The 13,497-nt window shown below is 37.1% G+C and overlaps 1 protein-coding gene across 1 annotated transcript in view; it reads right to left on the reverse strand.

Moving 5' to 3' along the window:
* LOC135079437 (chondroitin sulfate synthase 1) overlaps positions 1–12,992 on the reverse strand; it is a 56,249-nt gene extending 43,257 nt beyond the window's left edge. The window contains exon 1 of the mRNA XM_063974096.1: positions 11,802–12,992. Within this exon, the coding sequence (XP_063830166.1) occupies positions 11,802–12,566 (765 nt within the window). The 5' untranslated portion in view covers positions 12,567–12,992. The remainder of the gene's footprint in view (positions 1–11,801) is intronic.
* Positions 12,993–13,497: the final 505 nt, after the last annotated feature.

The raw sequence follows: 13,497 nt of genomic DNA on the forward strand, positions 1-13,497 counted from the left end.
TTCGAGTTTAGAGATCACTTTGTTTAAAAAAAAATGTGAACTCAAATTTTTTTTTCATATTTTTAGGGATATTATACATTAGTCGAGCTACCTCTCCTAACAGTTTGATTCACCCATTCTGGGACACCCTGTATGTACTACTATCTGTAAAATAATATAATAAAATAAATCAATAACTACAAAAATGTCGTTATCGCTGGTAAAGCCAGACACCACAACACTTCAATACTGAGACCTGAGTATCGAATTTAAGAAGTTCTGATATTCCGACACCTTGATCGGACTGGAAATATTTTTATATTTGATAATAAATCAAAAGCATTAAGACACCGAATACTTAAAAGCTGCCCCACATAGTTAATTCCTTACCACCATTAACAAGATAGCTTAATTATAGGGTAAAGTAAATACCAGAATACTCCCGCATTTTAGCAGATCTTTCTTTCAAAAGTTAAAAAAAAATTACTTTGTTTTATTTTTTACTTAAAGAAGTTAATTATCAGTCAGTACGCTATCATTAACGTTCAACAAAGTGTTCAACTTGCATGAATTTGTTTTGTTTTTAATGTAACCTTTCAGTAGGTGACGTTAATTTAAAACAATATTTAAAGATATAAAAACATTACTGCAGTTTTAGTTCACACGAAATTAATTAACTGGCTCCTCGCGTTCATCATCGCTAAATACCTAATTGTGAATTTTCGCGCTATTTTCAACTCTGTGCCCGTAATCTTAGAGCTTATGCAATATCATCAGCATGCGAAATCAATGTTACACAAACGCAAAATTTGCCAGTGCAATCATAATCTTATTGTGATGCACGCAAGATTGAATTTATGAGGTCACCCCGGTTTATCACCTCTCGCAGTTTGTTCAGTAGATTTCGGTGCGATTACCTTATCTTGTCCCCCATTCTGTGACGTGAAACTTCCTACACACGAAATTTAAAGCGCAGAAGGCCTTAAAATGGATTTAATACCTACTTACTCTACTTTTCACTAAAATATTCAAAATCAAAATAATCCTAATACATAAAACCACATGGTTTAAATTTAGACAAAACAAACTAACTATACTTACTCGAGGTATCCCTTGATAAAACTTAAATAATTACAACAATGGCACGTCCACGAGAAATATTAGCACAATAACACATTGTCATATTAATATTCCTCATTGTTTTACCATAATATTTGAAGAATTTTTACGATTCGGTACTTAGTAACTAGCAAGTAGCAAGTATTCATAAACAGTACATACTTTTTACGCATATTGATAATGTTAATTTAATCTTTTAAAAAACTTCCATGTAAAATATTTCATATTAATGCTAGTGCATTAACAAAAAATTCCCTATCACTCAGCACCTTGCTAGGATTAAATTTTAATAACACCTCATTGAGCTACTGTATTAATCCTATAAATTCAATATTGATAAGATTATGGATTGTTTACGTCATATTTACGACGATAAATAGTAGAATTTAAAGCATGTAACCTGATGATAACAAATTGACTACCTCGAAATTGTCTGTCTAAGCTATTGCTGAGAATCACACAGTAGAACTTTCAGTAATTTTCAGTCAACAGCATTTTAATTGCTGCTTTGGAAATAATATCCTCGTCTAGTGTATTTGAGGGCCAAATTATGATTATGTAATGATAAAACCGAAGGTGTCGAATTTGACACACCTAACAGTTTAAACAAATAAATTACTACGCATGTTTTACTATTGGGTCAAGACTTCTATCGCAGAATCTGCTAGAAACAATGAACCGTCTTTTATTTTTCGTAGGCAGTAAATTATTTATCGGTTGTTTTTCAATTTATTTTAATCGTAGGCAGTAACTGTTTTGTCGGTTTTTACTGGCACTTCTGCGCATCTGTATTCTTTGCAGGGGTGAATGCAGTGTGTGCCGTCGGCAAACATGAGCCTTTTGCAAAAACTGAACGCCAAACCGGTTGGCTCCGAGGCTCGCTCCGGATTGTGCACTGGAGGGCACTTTGACTGGACTTGTAATTTTGGGTAATGCTGTTCCAAAATCTGGTATCGTTTAATCAAGAAGAAACCCGATCTTGCATGTACACTTTCAATCGTTTTAACTGGGGTTGAAGACCTTCTACAATGTTATATCTTAATGTATCCACTTTTTTTCGGAAAATTTGAATTCATTATCTGAAATGATGACATTGGCATCTGAAGCTTAGATTGCCTGTTTTGTTGAATTTCAAAGGACATTGTCAGAAACCGCCTAAAAAACCGCCCAAAAACATTAACCCATCATAATTATTTTCTATTTTTTTTAATACATTAAGCACCCTTTCATTCTAATGGACACTTAAGCATTGAAAAATTAAATAAATAAGTCTTTTAACGTTTATTCTATAATACTATTACAACTTCCGGACGTTTTGGTGCGTGGCATGGTCTAAAACCTATCAAGTTCCATAATTTTTGCCGATAAAATCTGTACGAGGCATTACCGTACTTTATTGCTGGGAGTCCATGTATAGTGATGTTCCTGCGGCCATCATAGACAATAAAATATCGATTTTGAAAATAAAATAAATCGATTAAACTGCTTTGATGACTAGATTTGCGTTAAAAGCTAAAAAGATATTGACAGTTTGACACTATTACAAGAAGATATCTAAAGTGTCCAACTGGTCGAAGGTCGTAAATAAAATAAAAATAATTAGGACCATAAACTGATATTCATGGTATCATAACTGTAAAAGTGTCAGAATCCGATGTTGAATCCAATGCCAGTTGAAGTGTGAGAAACATATATATATTTTTTTTATGTGACAGGAGGCAAATGAGCAGACGGATCACCTGATATCAACCTAGTATAGTTGCCAGTCTCTCATAATCTATGCCAATGAGGGTTTTCGCGATTGAAAAATCCGCCAGATGGCAATACGTAGACGTGAGGTCCAAATGCTGCATGATTGGTTATTTTTGACATGACATTGACAGATATCCACCAATCATGCAGCATTTGGACCTCGCGTCTACGTATTGCCATCTCGCGGATTTTTCAATCGCGAAAACCCTCATTCATAGCACATGTATAATAATAGACCAAATGAACTTTTATAGATTGTGAAAGAGAAGATAAAGATTTTATTATTTTATTAAAATCTTGCCACGAGGTAGTTTTTCAGTAGAAACCAGGATTGGATAATCGCTACAGGCAAGTATCAGAACATTTTATAAATATTTTTAATCGATTATATCCATGTGAATCGTTTTAATAAATTGTCATTTTACTTTTTCAATTAAAACTTTTTCAATCCCTAGTCTTGTCAAACTGTCATAATGTCAACAAATTATAAATGTCACGTCAGTTGACTCAATTTCAGTCTTCTGTGCGTTTATTGTATTTTTATTTCAATGAAATAGTGCTAAAGGGTTAGTACTAAAACTGAAAGCCTTTTTTCAGAAAGAAAACCAATGTGGTGCCCTTATTATTCATGCTGTTTGAAAGTTACAAGTCAGTGATACAGAGTTGCCGACATTATAACTCCGTAGTGATACCATACCAAAGAAGAAGTTTTCCTAAACACTTGTGTTGTTTTTATATGTGATCGAATAAAAAGGATTAATTCTACTGCTCAAATGGAATAACTTATCCCAAGAGACCGAATATAAAAAAAACCTCTCCATAGAAATTATCACCATCACGAGGATGTGAATTTTTTTGAGAATTTGATATTGGTCCTGTAAGATATACTTAGATTTTCTTTATATCTTATTTGTAAGAAAAGTAGTTGTATTTCAGTAGTAGAATCAACCCTTCTTGTTTCATCAGCAAGAGTAACTATAAAAACGCCCTGTAGGTAGGTATTATTAAGCTGAAGAGTTTGTTTAGTGTCAAAGACTGTCACACAGTGTAACTTAAATTGGCATATTATGATAATGAACATAAAAACTTAAATAAATATTTATGTTAATATTTTTTCTATTTATTTATTTTCCCAAAGCTTCACAGTGACAGCTGAAACAGCAATACTGTTAACAAAACAGTAAAACTAAACTTGGAACAAACTGTTACAAATATGAGGGGTTTAATATTTTACAAATTAAAATAAAACCGCATGTTGCTTTACTTTCTCGTATAGGTAATAAATGTAATTAATGGCTAGATTATTAATGTTACTTTGTTACCCTCAATAGTGAGGAAATCTTATAAAATGGTAACCCTGATTTTTATTGTCATTCAAGTGCTCTTTCTTCGCATAGGCTTCTGTGATTTGGCCAAGGGCCACACACATTGCGATAACATTATGCGACATTGATTTGACAGCAGCGGAGTGAAGTCTTGCGACTATGCAAAATGATACCCTGTAATCGTAGCGCATACAGACATAGACTGGGCGGGGCACATAGCTCGTAGAGCTGATGGCCGCTGGGGCAGGAAAGTTCTTGAGTGGCGACCACGAGCCGAAAGACGTAGCGTGGGCAGGCCTCCCACTAGGTGGACCGACGATCTGGTGAAGGTCGCGGGAGGTGCCTGTATGCGAGCGGTGCAGGATCGGTCTTCGTGGAAATCCTTGGGGGAGGCCTTTGTCCAGCAGTGGACGTCTTTTCGGCTGAAACGAACGAACGAACGATACGTATTACCACTATTTACCAGACATTACTATTTATTGCATACTCGCCGGATTACACGTAGGAGCACGCGCGTAACAGCTTCGGCCTTGCATTATTATAAGATCTTGTTCCGCCCTTTTACGAACTTCCTCCGTGAGGATATCCCCGCCGAATTCTATGATGAACCTATCAAAAGTCATATTCTGCAATGTCAACCCACCACAAGGTGGACCGACGACCTGATAAAGGTAGCGGGAAGGCGCTGGATGCAGGCCGCTACCAACCGTGCGATGTGGAAGTCATTGGGGGAGGCCTATGTTCAGTAGTGGACGTCCTGTGGCTGAAATGATGATGATGATGAAGAAATGAATGAAAATGACAAATCTTCGCACGTGTATAATACCGTGCCAAAGTAATCATATAATTTTGGCACCTTAATAACTATTGCCGTTTTTGTTGTAAAGATCATGCAGCGCTACTTGCGGATATTATTGGAAAGAAAACTATGTGGGCTCTAGATCTAAAGCCGCTTTAACGAACACGAAGTGCTCATACAATGCGGCGTATTTTCTTCCAGTCTTTAGTCAGGACTTTAGTCGAATTAAAACCCCGGTTGAACGTGATATAGCCGCACTAGAATACGATGCTTTTTTGCATAATCGCAAGACTTCGTTCCGGTGTCGACCGAATGTTATCATGATGTATGTGGCCCAGGGGTTACCGTAGCCGCTAAGGTTTGAAACTTCTTGCTTAAAATATTGTAGTCTTTGGCATAGACTACGATGGTAGTCATGGAGATAGGAGTTTGTTATCTCGTGTCAGATGTAAATGGTGAAAAGAAAACTCATGATTCGTGGTATTTTTATGTAATATGTAGGTATTTTATAAAAGTGGAACCCCGAGTGATCTCCAAAACCCATTCTATTATTATATACGATTCGGCTTCGATATCTATAATACAATAGGAGTTTATTTCATGTGTCAGATGACAAGGGTGGAAACAACCTACGATTCATGTTGTTTATTTACGTGCAATATGTGGGCATATTGTAAAAGTGGAATGCCGAGTTGTATTTCTAAAACTTGTTCTATTATTTTATACTATTTGGCTGCGACTCGGCGTGACGACAATACAAAACATTTTTCGCGAATCGGTGTTCATACATTCACACAATACATTAGACGCCATGTTGTCATAAACGACATATTATAAAATCGCTGTGATTTAATATTCTTAATCATTAATTTTATGGCAAGTGTCCATCAGGAATCATTGTTCTTACACACAGAATCGTATTATTTCGCTTTCGGGTAGTAATATGTCAAAATTGTTGGTTCTTTAGGCGAACAATGTATGGAGAACGAACATTGTCCTTTCATAGCTAGTAGTTAGTTATTCGTAAAATCTTAATTCGCTTATTTAACTGGGCGTCATAGCAGATTAAAGGTATCCCTTTTTAACATTTTACTCGTAAATAAATCGACACAATCTTGTTACAATGTTATGGCTGACTATGAAATCAGCTTGTCGGGTAAAAAAATAAACTGAAACCGTAAAGGAATCCATTTACTTTTAGCACCTACTTGTCTCCGCAAAATATCAATAAAATTATTAACTGTTAACTGTTTCTCAATTTTGCCTAATCGTACTTTATTTGTACATAAATTTTAACCGTCATATTAAGGAAACCGTTGCTAACCGATTTGTAAGCAAAGCAAAGCAATAAAGTTAAGAGGGAGGTAAGCAGTAAGATCGTGGATAGGAAGTTGCGTAGTTATTTTACATTTAACTTCTAACAGAATACGAGTAAGTATTACTACAAGCTTTATTCGTTTGACTTCAATTCGTGATATCTACGAGTACTTACTTACTTCAATACTCAAGTTAACTGTATGATTATGACTTTAGTATGTGTCCAATTTTGTAATAAAATTAAACCGTGATTTTAGTGCTGGATAAACAAGGTGATTTAGATTTGTGACCAAATAATATACAGTTTTTATCGCCACGTAGCGCGTTCGCATGAGAATCTAACCCAAAACAAAGTTCGCTAAACACTATTGCAAATAATTTCAAGACTAAGCTGGGTTGCACCATCTTACTTTAACTTTGACAAACGTCAAAAATCTGTCAAACTCCATTCAATAAACACCAGTTATCGTTATAGTTACCGTCAAAGTTAGGTGGTGCAACTCAGCCTTAGTTTGTGGCCTTAGGCTGAGCTATCTGTGAGTTTTGTTAATCGCTGAGAAGCTATAAAAGACGTAAGATTCTACCTAAATTGAAATAGGTAATAGACAGACAAAGTCCTCCAAAATTAAAGTAAACACCAGTAACGTTATACCTTGACATTAAAATGACCTGCAGTAGGTACTGCGCAAGTACCTACCTACTAATTCATTTCATACATTTATGTATTCTCAAATAGTGTTTGCCAACCAATAAAATGCGCCGTGACATTCTGAGAGCATGACCAAATATTCGATTGTACAGAAATTTGTTTAAAACGGCACTGAGAAACGGAATCTGAACAAATATTTAATGCCAAGTGCCATTGATCTCGTACAAAAGGCTTACCCATAAGTCTGAAGATAATAGAAGAAATATCATTCGAAATATAATATCTCTAAGAAATCTAAAATTATTATTATTATATAAGTAAATATCGTCAGTTGCAGGTTCACTTGGGGTAACTGACAAAATACAGTTTTTCAGTAGAGCCGTTTAAAGTTTTTTTTCGTCTTAAATCGGACATAACTTTTTTCCTGTTTAAACTTTTTTGGATCTGTTTTTACAGAAATGCTTAGAATTCTACGCGGTTTTAGATTAAATAAAAGGAATTATCTAATACGTCTTAGTTAAGGAAATAAATTGCAGTTACACCAATGTATTTTTGTACTTTTGACAGTTACACTAATTTTACACCATACTTTTGGAAAAAACATAGGTCAAATTGGTGTAAGTACTGCCCAAATTAAAATAATTTGATGTATTTGCTGGGTTTTGTTTACTTAGTTGCTGTATAATTTATGTAAAAGTATTAAAATATAAGAGAAGTCATAAAAAAAATTACATTTTGTCGTTTTCTTTATTTTTTTTTAAATTTTATTAGAAGTAACTTTTATTTTATTCATTAAAAATGTTAAAAAAGCCATGAAAATCAAGAAAATATGTGTATTTAATTTTTTTAAGACAGAAATATTGAAATAACTAAAGTATTACTGTGAAACTAAGTAATTTCAATATTTTTTTAAGCTTTGACTTACCAATACCGTATTTGGCTCTACGGGGCAACTTAAACTGAAAACAAAATGGATTTAATTTCCCACCTCTTTATAGCAATGCTGAATTAAGGTCATGAGTACTACAACAGTAAAAGTAACAGAGTAACAACAGGTTAATGTTAGCAACGCGCAGTGACGCCTAGTTGGCTGGATAGTTGCTCAATTTCAATATTTTTTTTTGTTGAGCTAACTTTAACTGCTTTAACTGATACTGCTGGTATAATAATAATGTAATATGCCTTAAAACTTTCTAAATTCCTATTTTATTTCATGTTATAAACCTAAGCAAATCAGTGTAATTGCAAAGTTTTGTAGCAAAATTTTTACATTATTACAGATACACCAATTCAACCTGGTAAAATTATTACAATGTCAGTTACACCAAAATTGTGAAGGAAATCTGAAAAGTTCACACCTGAAAATGTCCGTGTAATTGTAATTTTTTTAAAGCTAGAATTTTTTTATGTATACCATTCGAAAGAGCAGAAAAAACTAAGAAAAACTGTATATTTAACTCAAAAACCGTATTTTGTCAGTTACCCCAAGTGAACCTGCAACTGACGATATATTAAATGCGTGAAATTACGCATTATGGAACATAGTTTAAAGCGCTATTCATACTCATGATTAGTCTTTTTTTTTAATTTTAATTAAACTTGCTGTCAGTACAGTGAAAAAAAATTGAAAAACAATGATGTTATTTTACGGTAAGTTCATTTTCGGCAAAAACCTCTTATGACTTATTTGATTTAACAATGTTTCAATGCTTGCCTCTTGTTAATTAGCGAGAGTCGTACTCCTGCAAAGAAACAATGACCTGATGACGGTGACGCAATTTAAAGCTTCTTCAATTTTGAAGCCAAAAGTCTAATTTGAAAGAAAAATTCACTTCCACAAACAAATTAACCAAAGTTATTTTGTCAATCAAACAAAGGTTAGGAAGTGAAAGTTCCAGTAGGCCTAAGATGCGCGCCACTGCTCGCCGTGATAACTTTTATCGACGTCAAAATGTATGGGCAAAATCGATAAAATGGCGTGAATGCGTGATAACCGCTTATCACGGCGCGCATCTTAGGCCTACAGGTAACTACTTTCAAATTATTTTGCAGAAAAGCAAACCCGCATAACAAACACAAATATACAAGTTGCATGAATTTTATAACTGCGCCAGTTTCGGCGTATGCAACTAATTTATAACGAGCAAACTGTGAAATCGTGGTAACTAGGTTCTTCAGATAACAGATAGAATTCACGGAGAATCCCAGCGCATGCTATTGCATTTTCCAGATGCCTTTTGTTTGTATAAAAGACCATTGAAGTGATTGAAGATCTTTTCTTGGATTTTTTAAATATTTTAGTTTTTGTTTGAAAAAATTCTACTTAATATAATTTTCATGATTGTATGATATTACCTTAGAGGCTTTATTAATCTAAGAATATTACTATCTACAGATAAATACTGCCTGTTTCGGCTGAAAGAATGCGATTGGCTTCGATATAAATCTTCCAAGGAAAAAAGCAAGAGATGACACGTGACAAGATGTGCACTCTCCAAAAATTTAAGAACACACCATCTAATCTGATTAAAGCCATTGAGCTGATAGCAGATTATTAAAACTTACAGATGAAAAAAAATCATTTTTGGATGATCTCTATACATAATTATTGGATTCTACTCGAGCTTCGAGAAAAAATTGGACAAGCAAGAGTAAGATGACGCTCAAGTGCCTTATAATTGCAGCTTTAGGACTATTTTTCGAAGCAAGACTGGCTTCTAGTTAAACAAGATAACTAGAGGCGGAAACTTGTCTTCGGTGCGAAGATAATAATAGACCCACTTGCCCAAGCGCATGGCCTATACGGTGGTGTCCAAATTCCGGCGGGCAGTTCATCAACCCAGTCCATTTTATGGCCAATAAAATTATTCGTGTCAATTCTGACTCTGAGAATTTGAGATCTCCCTGTTATAAGATATGGTATGGATATTTTAAGAAGACATTTCTAGTAACAAAAAGACATCCTCAACCACTGTTACCGAACTTTTCTTTTTAGGCAGAAGTTTGAGGAGCCGTCTTAAGCAAAAATACAATTGGAAATGGAAAGTAAGGGGTTTAAGAATATGCTATTCTTTATTATAATAGGAGGGCAATCACTTTTCCCGAAGATTTCCTACTGGCTGGTAGACCCATTCATTCGATGGCACATTCATGTAGACTTGTAATAATATAGTTAGTCATTGATAAAACCTTTGGCCTTCGTAACAAAAACAAAAGAATTCATTTTATTATTCCTAGATTCCATACGATATTTATTACAACTAGTAATTCCAGTTACGGACGCAGCAGTAGATGCTGAACACAAAGAAAAAAATATTCTCTTGCAATTTGCAATACGCAAGACGATGCGCAAATAGAGGAACGACTGTAGAAAAATATCTGCGTCCGACCAATGCCAATGTATTTATCAGTGACCTTATCAACCTAGTCTGAAAGATCGATGACCTAAATGAATACCTACATGCGTTTAATGATTGGGTTAATTAAATAAATACTGGTAGTTTTTATTGAAATATTTTGGGAAAATATAAAATTGAATGATATTACCTACACAAATATTATGATTGCTCATTTAAATGAGCATCTAGGTGGTATGATTTGTTCTTGTGACAAACTGAATGAAGATCACAATTGAACGTAAGAGAAAACTTGTCCTACACAAAGATAAATAACAAATGATGGCATGATAACACACGTGGGATGAGGACGGCAGTCGGCAACCGAACGCATCGAGACGAATCTGTATCATAGTCTTTTTATCTGATAAAAGTTGGCCTTGGGTCGAACGCGTTGACCGAAACGAGATCAGAATTTAGGAGGAAATCTCAGAAACTTACTTTAATTTTATGAAAAGTAGTTAAGTAGATTCTTGCAGTGTTTCTATCCAATATTTTCTGTAGATAACGTGCATAGGAGGCAAACTATTTTAAGTAATATCGTCTACTTCAAAGATATTTTATATTCCATCGTCCTTGCTATAAAATTCTATGACCTTGCCTACAGTTCACCCGACCGCTTCCAGTCAAGTTCTTTTACCGTTAACACAAAACTAGGGCATATCAAGTCGGACTTGATTACAGAGAATTACATCTGTAGTTTTAACTTGTGGTTGTGTTTCATCTAAACCACTCAGGTAGGCACTAAATAAAAATGGTGTTATTACCTTACCTACCTAAGCTGTAATAAATTATTGTGGCTATTTCTGTCCATCTGGCGATTTAAGTAAGCACCTACGCAACAATAGATGGCCAAATAATCGTCGATAAGATATCGAATACTCGTATCGATCGAATATCCAGCGATTACGAGGAAGGTTTAACAGATTAGCAAGCATGTGACGAAAAATAGTGCGTGATAAAGCGGTGTAGTCCGTGTAGTGTAGCCGTCAGCGTGAGCGTGTGAGCGTGTGCATTACTCATTTACATTATATTAATTCACTAACACACGGATATGCACGCATTCGTGAACACAACACGCTAATAACCAGATAAACCAAAATAACGCAAATTGCATATTGTCACACTCGAGATGGATCAAAAACAAGACTTTACCCTTTTCACTATCAGCTGATTCATATTCAGTGTACGTCAACAGAACCTACAGACCGTAAAGGCCATTATTGTATGAATTCATAAGTGGATAGTTATTATCAAATATTTAGTTTGCAATACTATTTTTGCAACGAAAGCGAATGTTTTACGAGTTTTCGACGCGTTGCAATTGCAACATTGGTAGCTGACATGAAATAAGCTCGTTGGTTAACAAGGAAATGTAATTTAACAAGCTCGCATGGTCAGCCCGGCAGATGTGTAGCTTTCCCAACGGTATTAAGTTACAGATACGGAATCTAGAAAGTACTCACATCGTAACTCCATGTGCAGGACACTCCAGCAAATTTCGCGACGCATCTTCCCAGCTCCACGTCTTCATGAGTGGTGTACAGGTGCTTCAGGCAGTACTTCACGTGGGGAGCCACCCTCCTCAACGTCTCACGCGAAAACAGCACTCCCGGACCACCCATACAAAAGTTCTCATTGTAGTCCAAAGCCAAAGCATCCCTCTCGGCCGTAGTTCCACGTCCAGCTTGCCCAATGAATTGGGGCTTCCGACTGTCCACCGAACGCAGAAACTCCGCTAACTTATCACCTCTTACGTAAACGTCATCATCAGCACGCATAAACCACTCAAATCTGTCGCCATACTTCTCGTACATGTACAGGAGCATCAGGAACGACTTCTTCTGCGGCGGATAGCTGTCGTCCACGTTGCGCAGCGGCACCAGCGGCAGGCCGGGCGCGCGCGACACCTCCGAGCTGAAGAACGCGATCCGCCCCGGCAGGTCCTGCGCCCACGTTTCATACACAGCCTTCGCTCTCGTGTCCAAGTATTGCTCGGCTGTCATAACACCGACGAACACTAAAGTCCTGTTCGAATTTTGCACTGTTTCATCCTGTTTCAAACCGATCAAGGCCAGGGGGTCGGGCGCCACGTACGACTTGGCCGACTGCGGGCAGGCCTCGATCGAAGTCCTAGACGAGGGCCTTAAGCACAACTTCAGAAAAATCCCGAGCGTAACTCCGGCGACAACGCCCGCCACCAAATGCATCCACTTGCTCCTCCGGGCCATCGTGACAGAACTGCGGATCAATAGAAGCACCCACGTTTACCCGGTCCACATGTGTGCATTCCAGGAATAGTCTTTTTATCCCTTTTTTGTAGCGGCCGGGAGGGGTAGACATTAGCGGGCGGCTTTTTTGTTCGCGTTTCGCTCCCATCGGCAGGGAGCGATCACATGGCCGCGCGGTCGGGCCGTGGCGCGATTTAAAATCGAACCCTATCGCTATCACCGGCCTAAATATCGGATTCGCGATGTTATCGGTGCGAGCGCGACGAGGCACGACACGTATCGAAATGCGAGACGGTCATGGCGCGGAGACGCGTGCGCCGCCCGTGGAGCGCTGGCGACTGTGCGCCTCAAAACAAAATCGAGCAGCGGTAATTCAGAGTGTCCGCGTAGACTCGCGCGCGTCTCTGTCTTGCTCGAGCCGCGGCCTATGTGCGTCTTAGTCGGGCGTGTAATGTGGGCCGGATTCGAGTGAACTTGTCCCATTCATCGCGTCTGGCCGGCGATGACAATAGACTGAATAGACAATGCCGGTGGTCGGCATTGTCTGGCGGCGAGTCGCGGAAACTGAATTTTATGACCCATTTCGAGCGGCGGGAACTACGCGTCGGAAGCAAAGTTCCTTTACCTGCCAGACGTGGCTTGCCTGCCGAGATTGCTGCGTAGTATCTGTCATGTTCTATACAAGTTTACCTACGTCATTATAAGCAAAACTGTTTCGTGTTGCAGCAAATCCAGCTGGCCGATTTACAAATAAACATAGGAGGAACGCGAGCTGACTAATCCATGATAATAAAGATCTAAAACGTTTTAATTAAGCCGCTTCCGTCCTTTTATTAAAAAAAATAGCTAACGAAGGAGGACTTCCCAGTAGAGTAAACAGAACGAAGTGTTCCAAAAATTAATTTAAACATCATCAGTCAAACTCTTGGCA

This window comes from Ostrinia nubilalis, chromosome 16, assembly GCF_963855985.1.
Source record: "Ostrinia nubilalis chromosome 16, ilOstNubi1.1, whole genome shotgun sequence".
Lineage (NCBI taxonomy): Eukaryota > Metazoa > Arthropoda > Insecta > Lepidoptera > Crambidae > Ostrinia > Ostrinia nubilalis.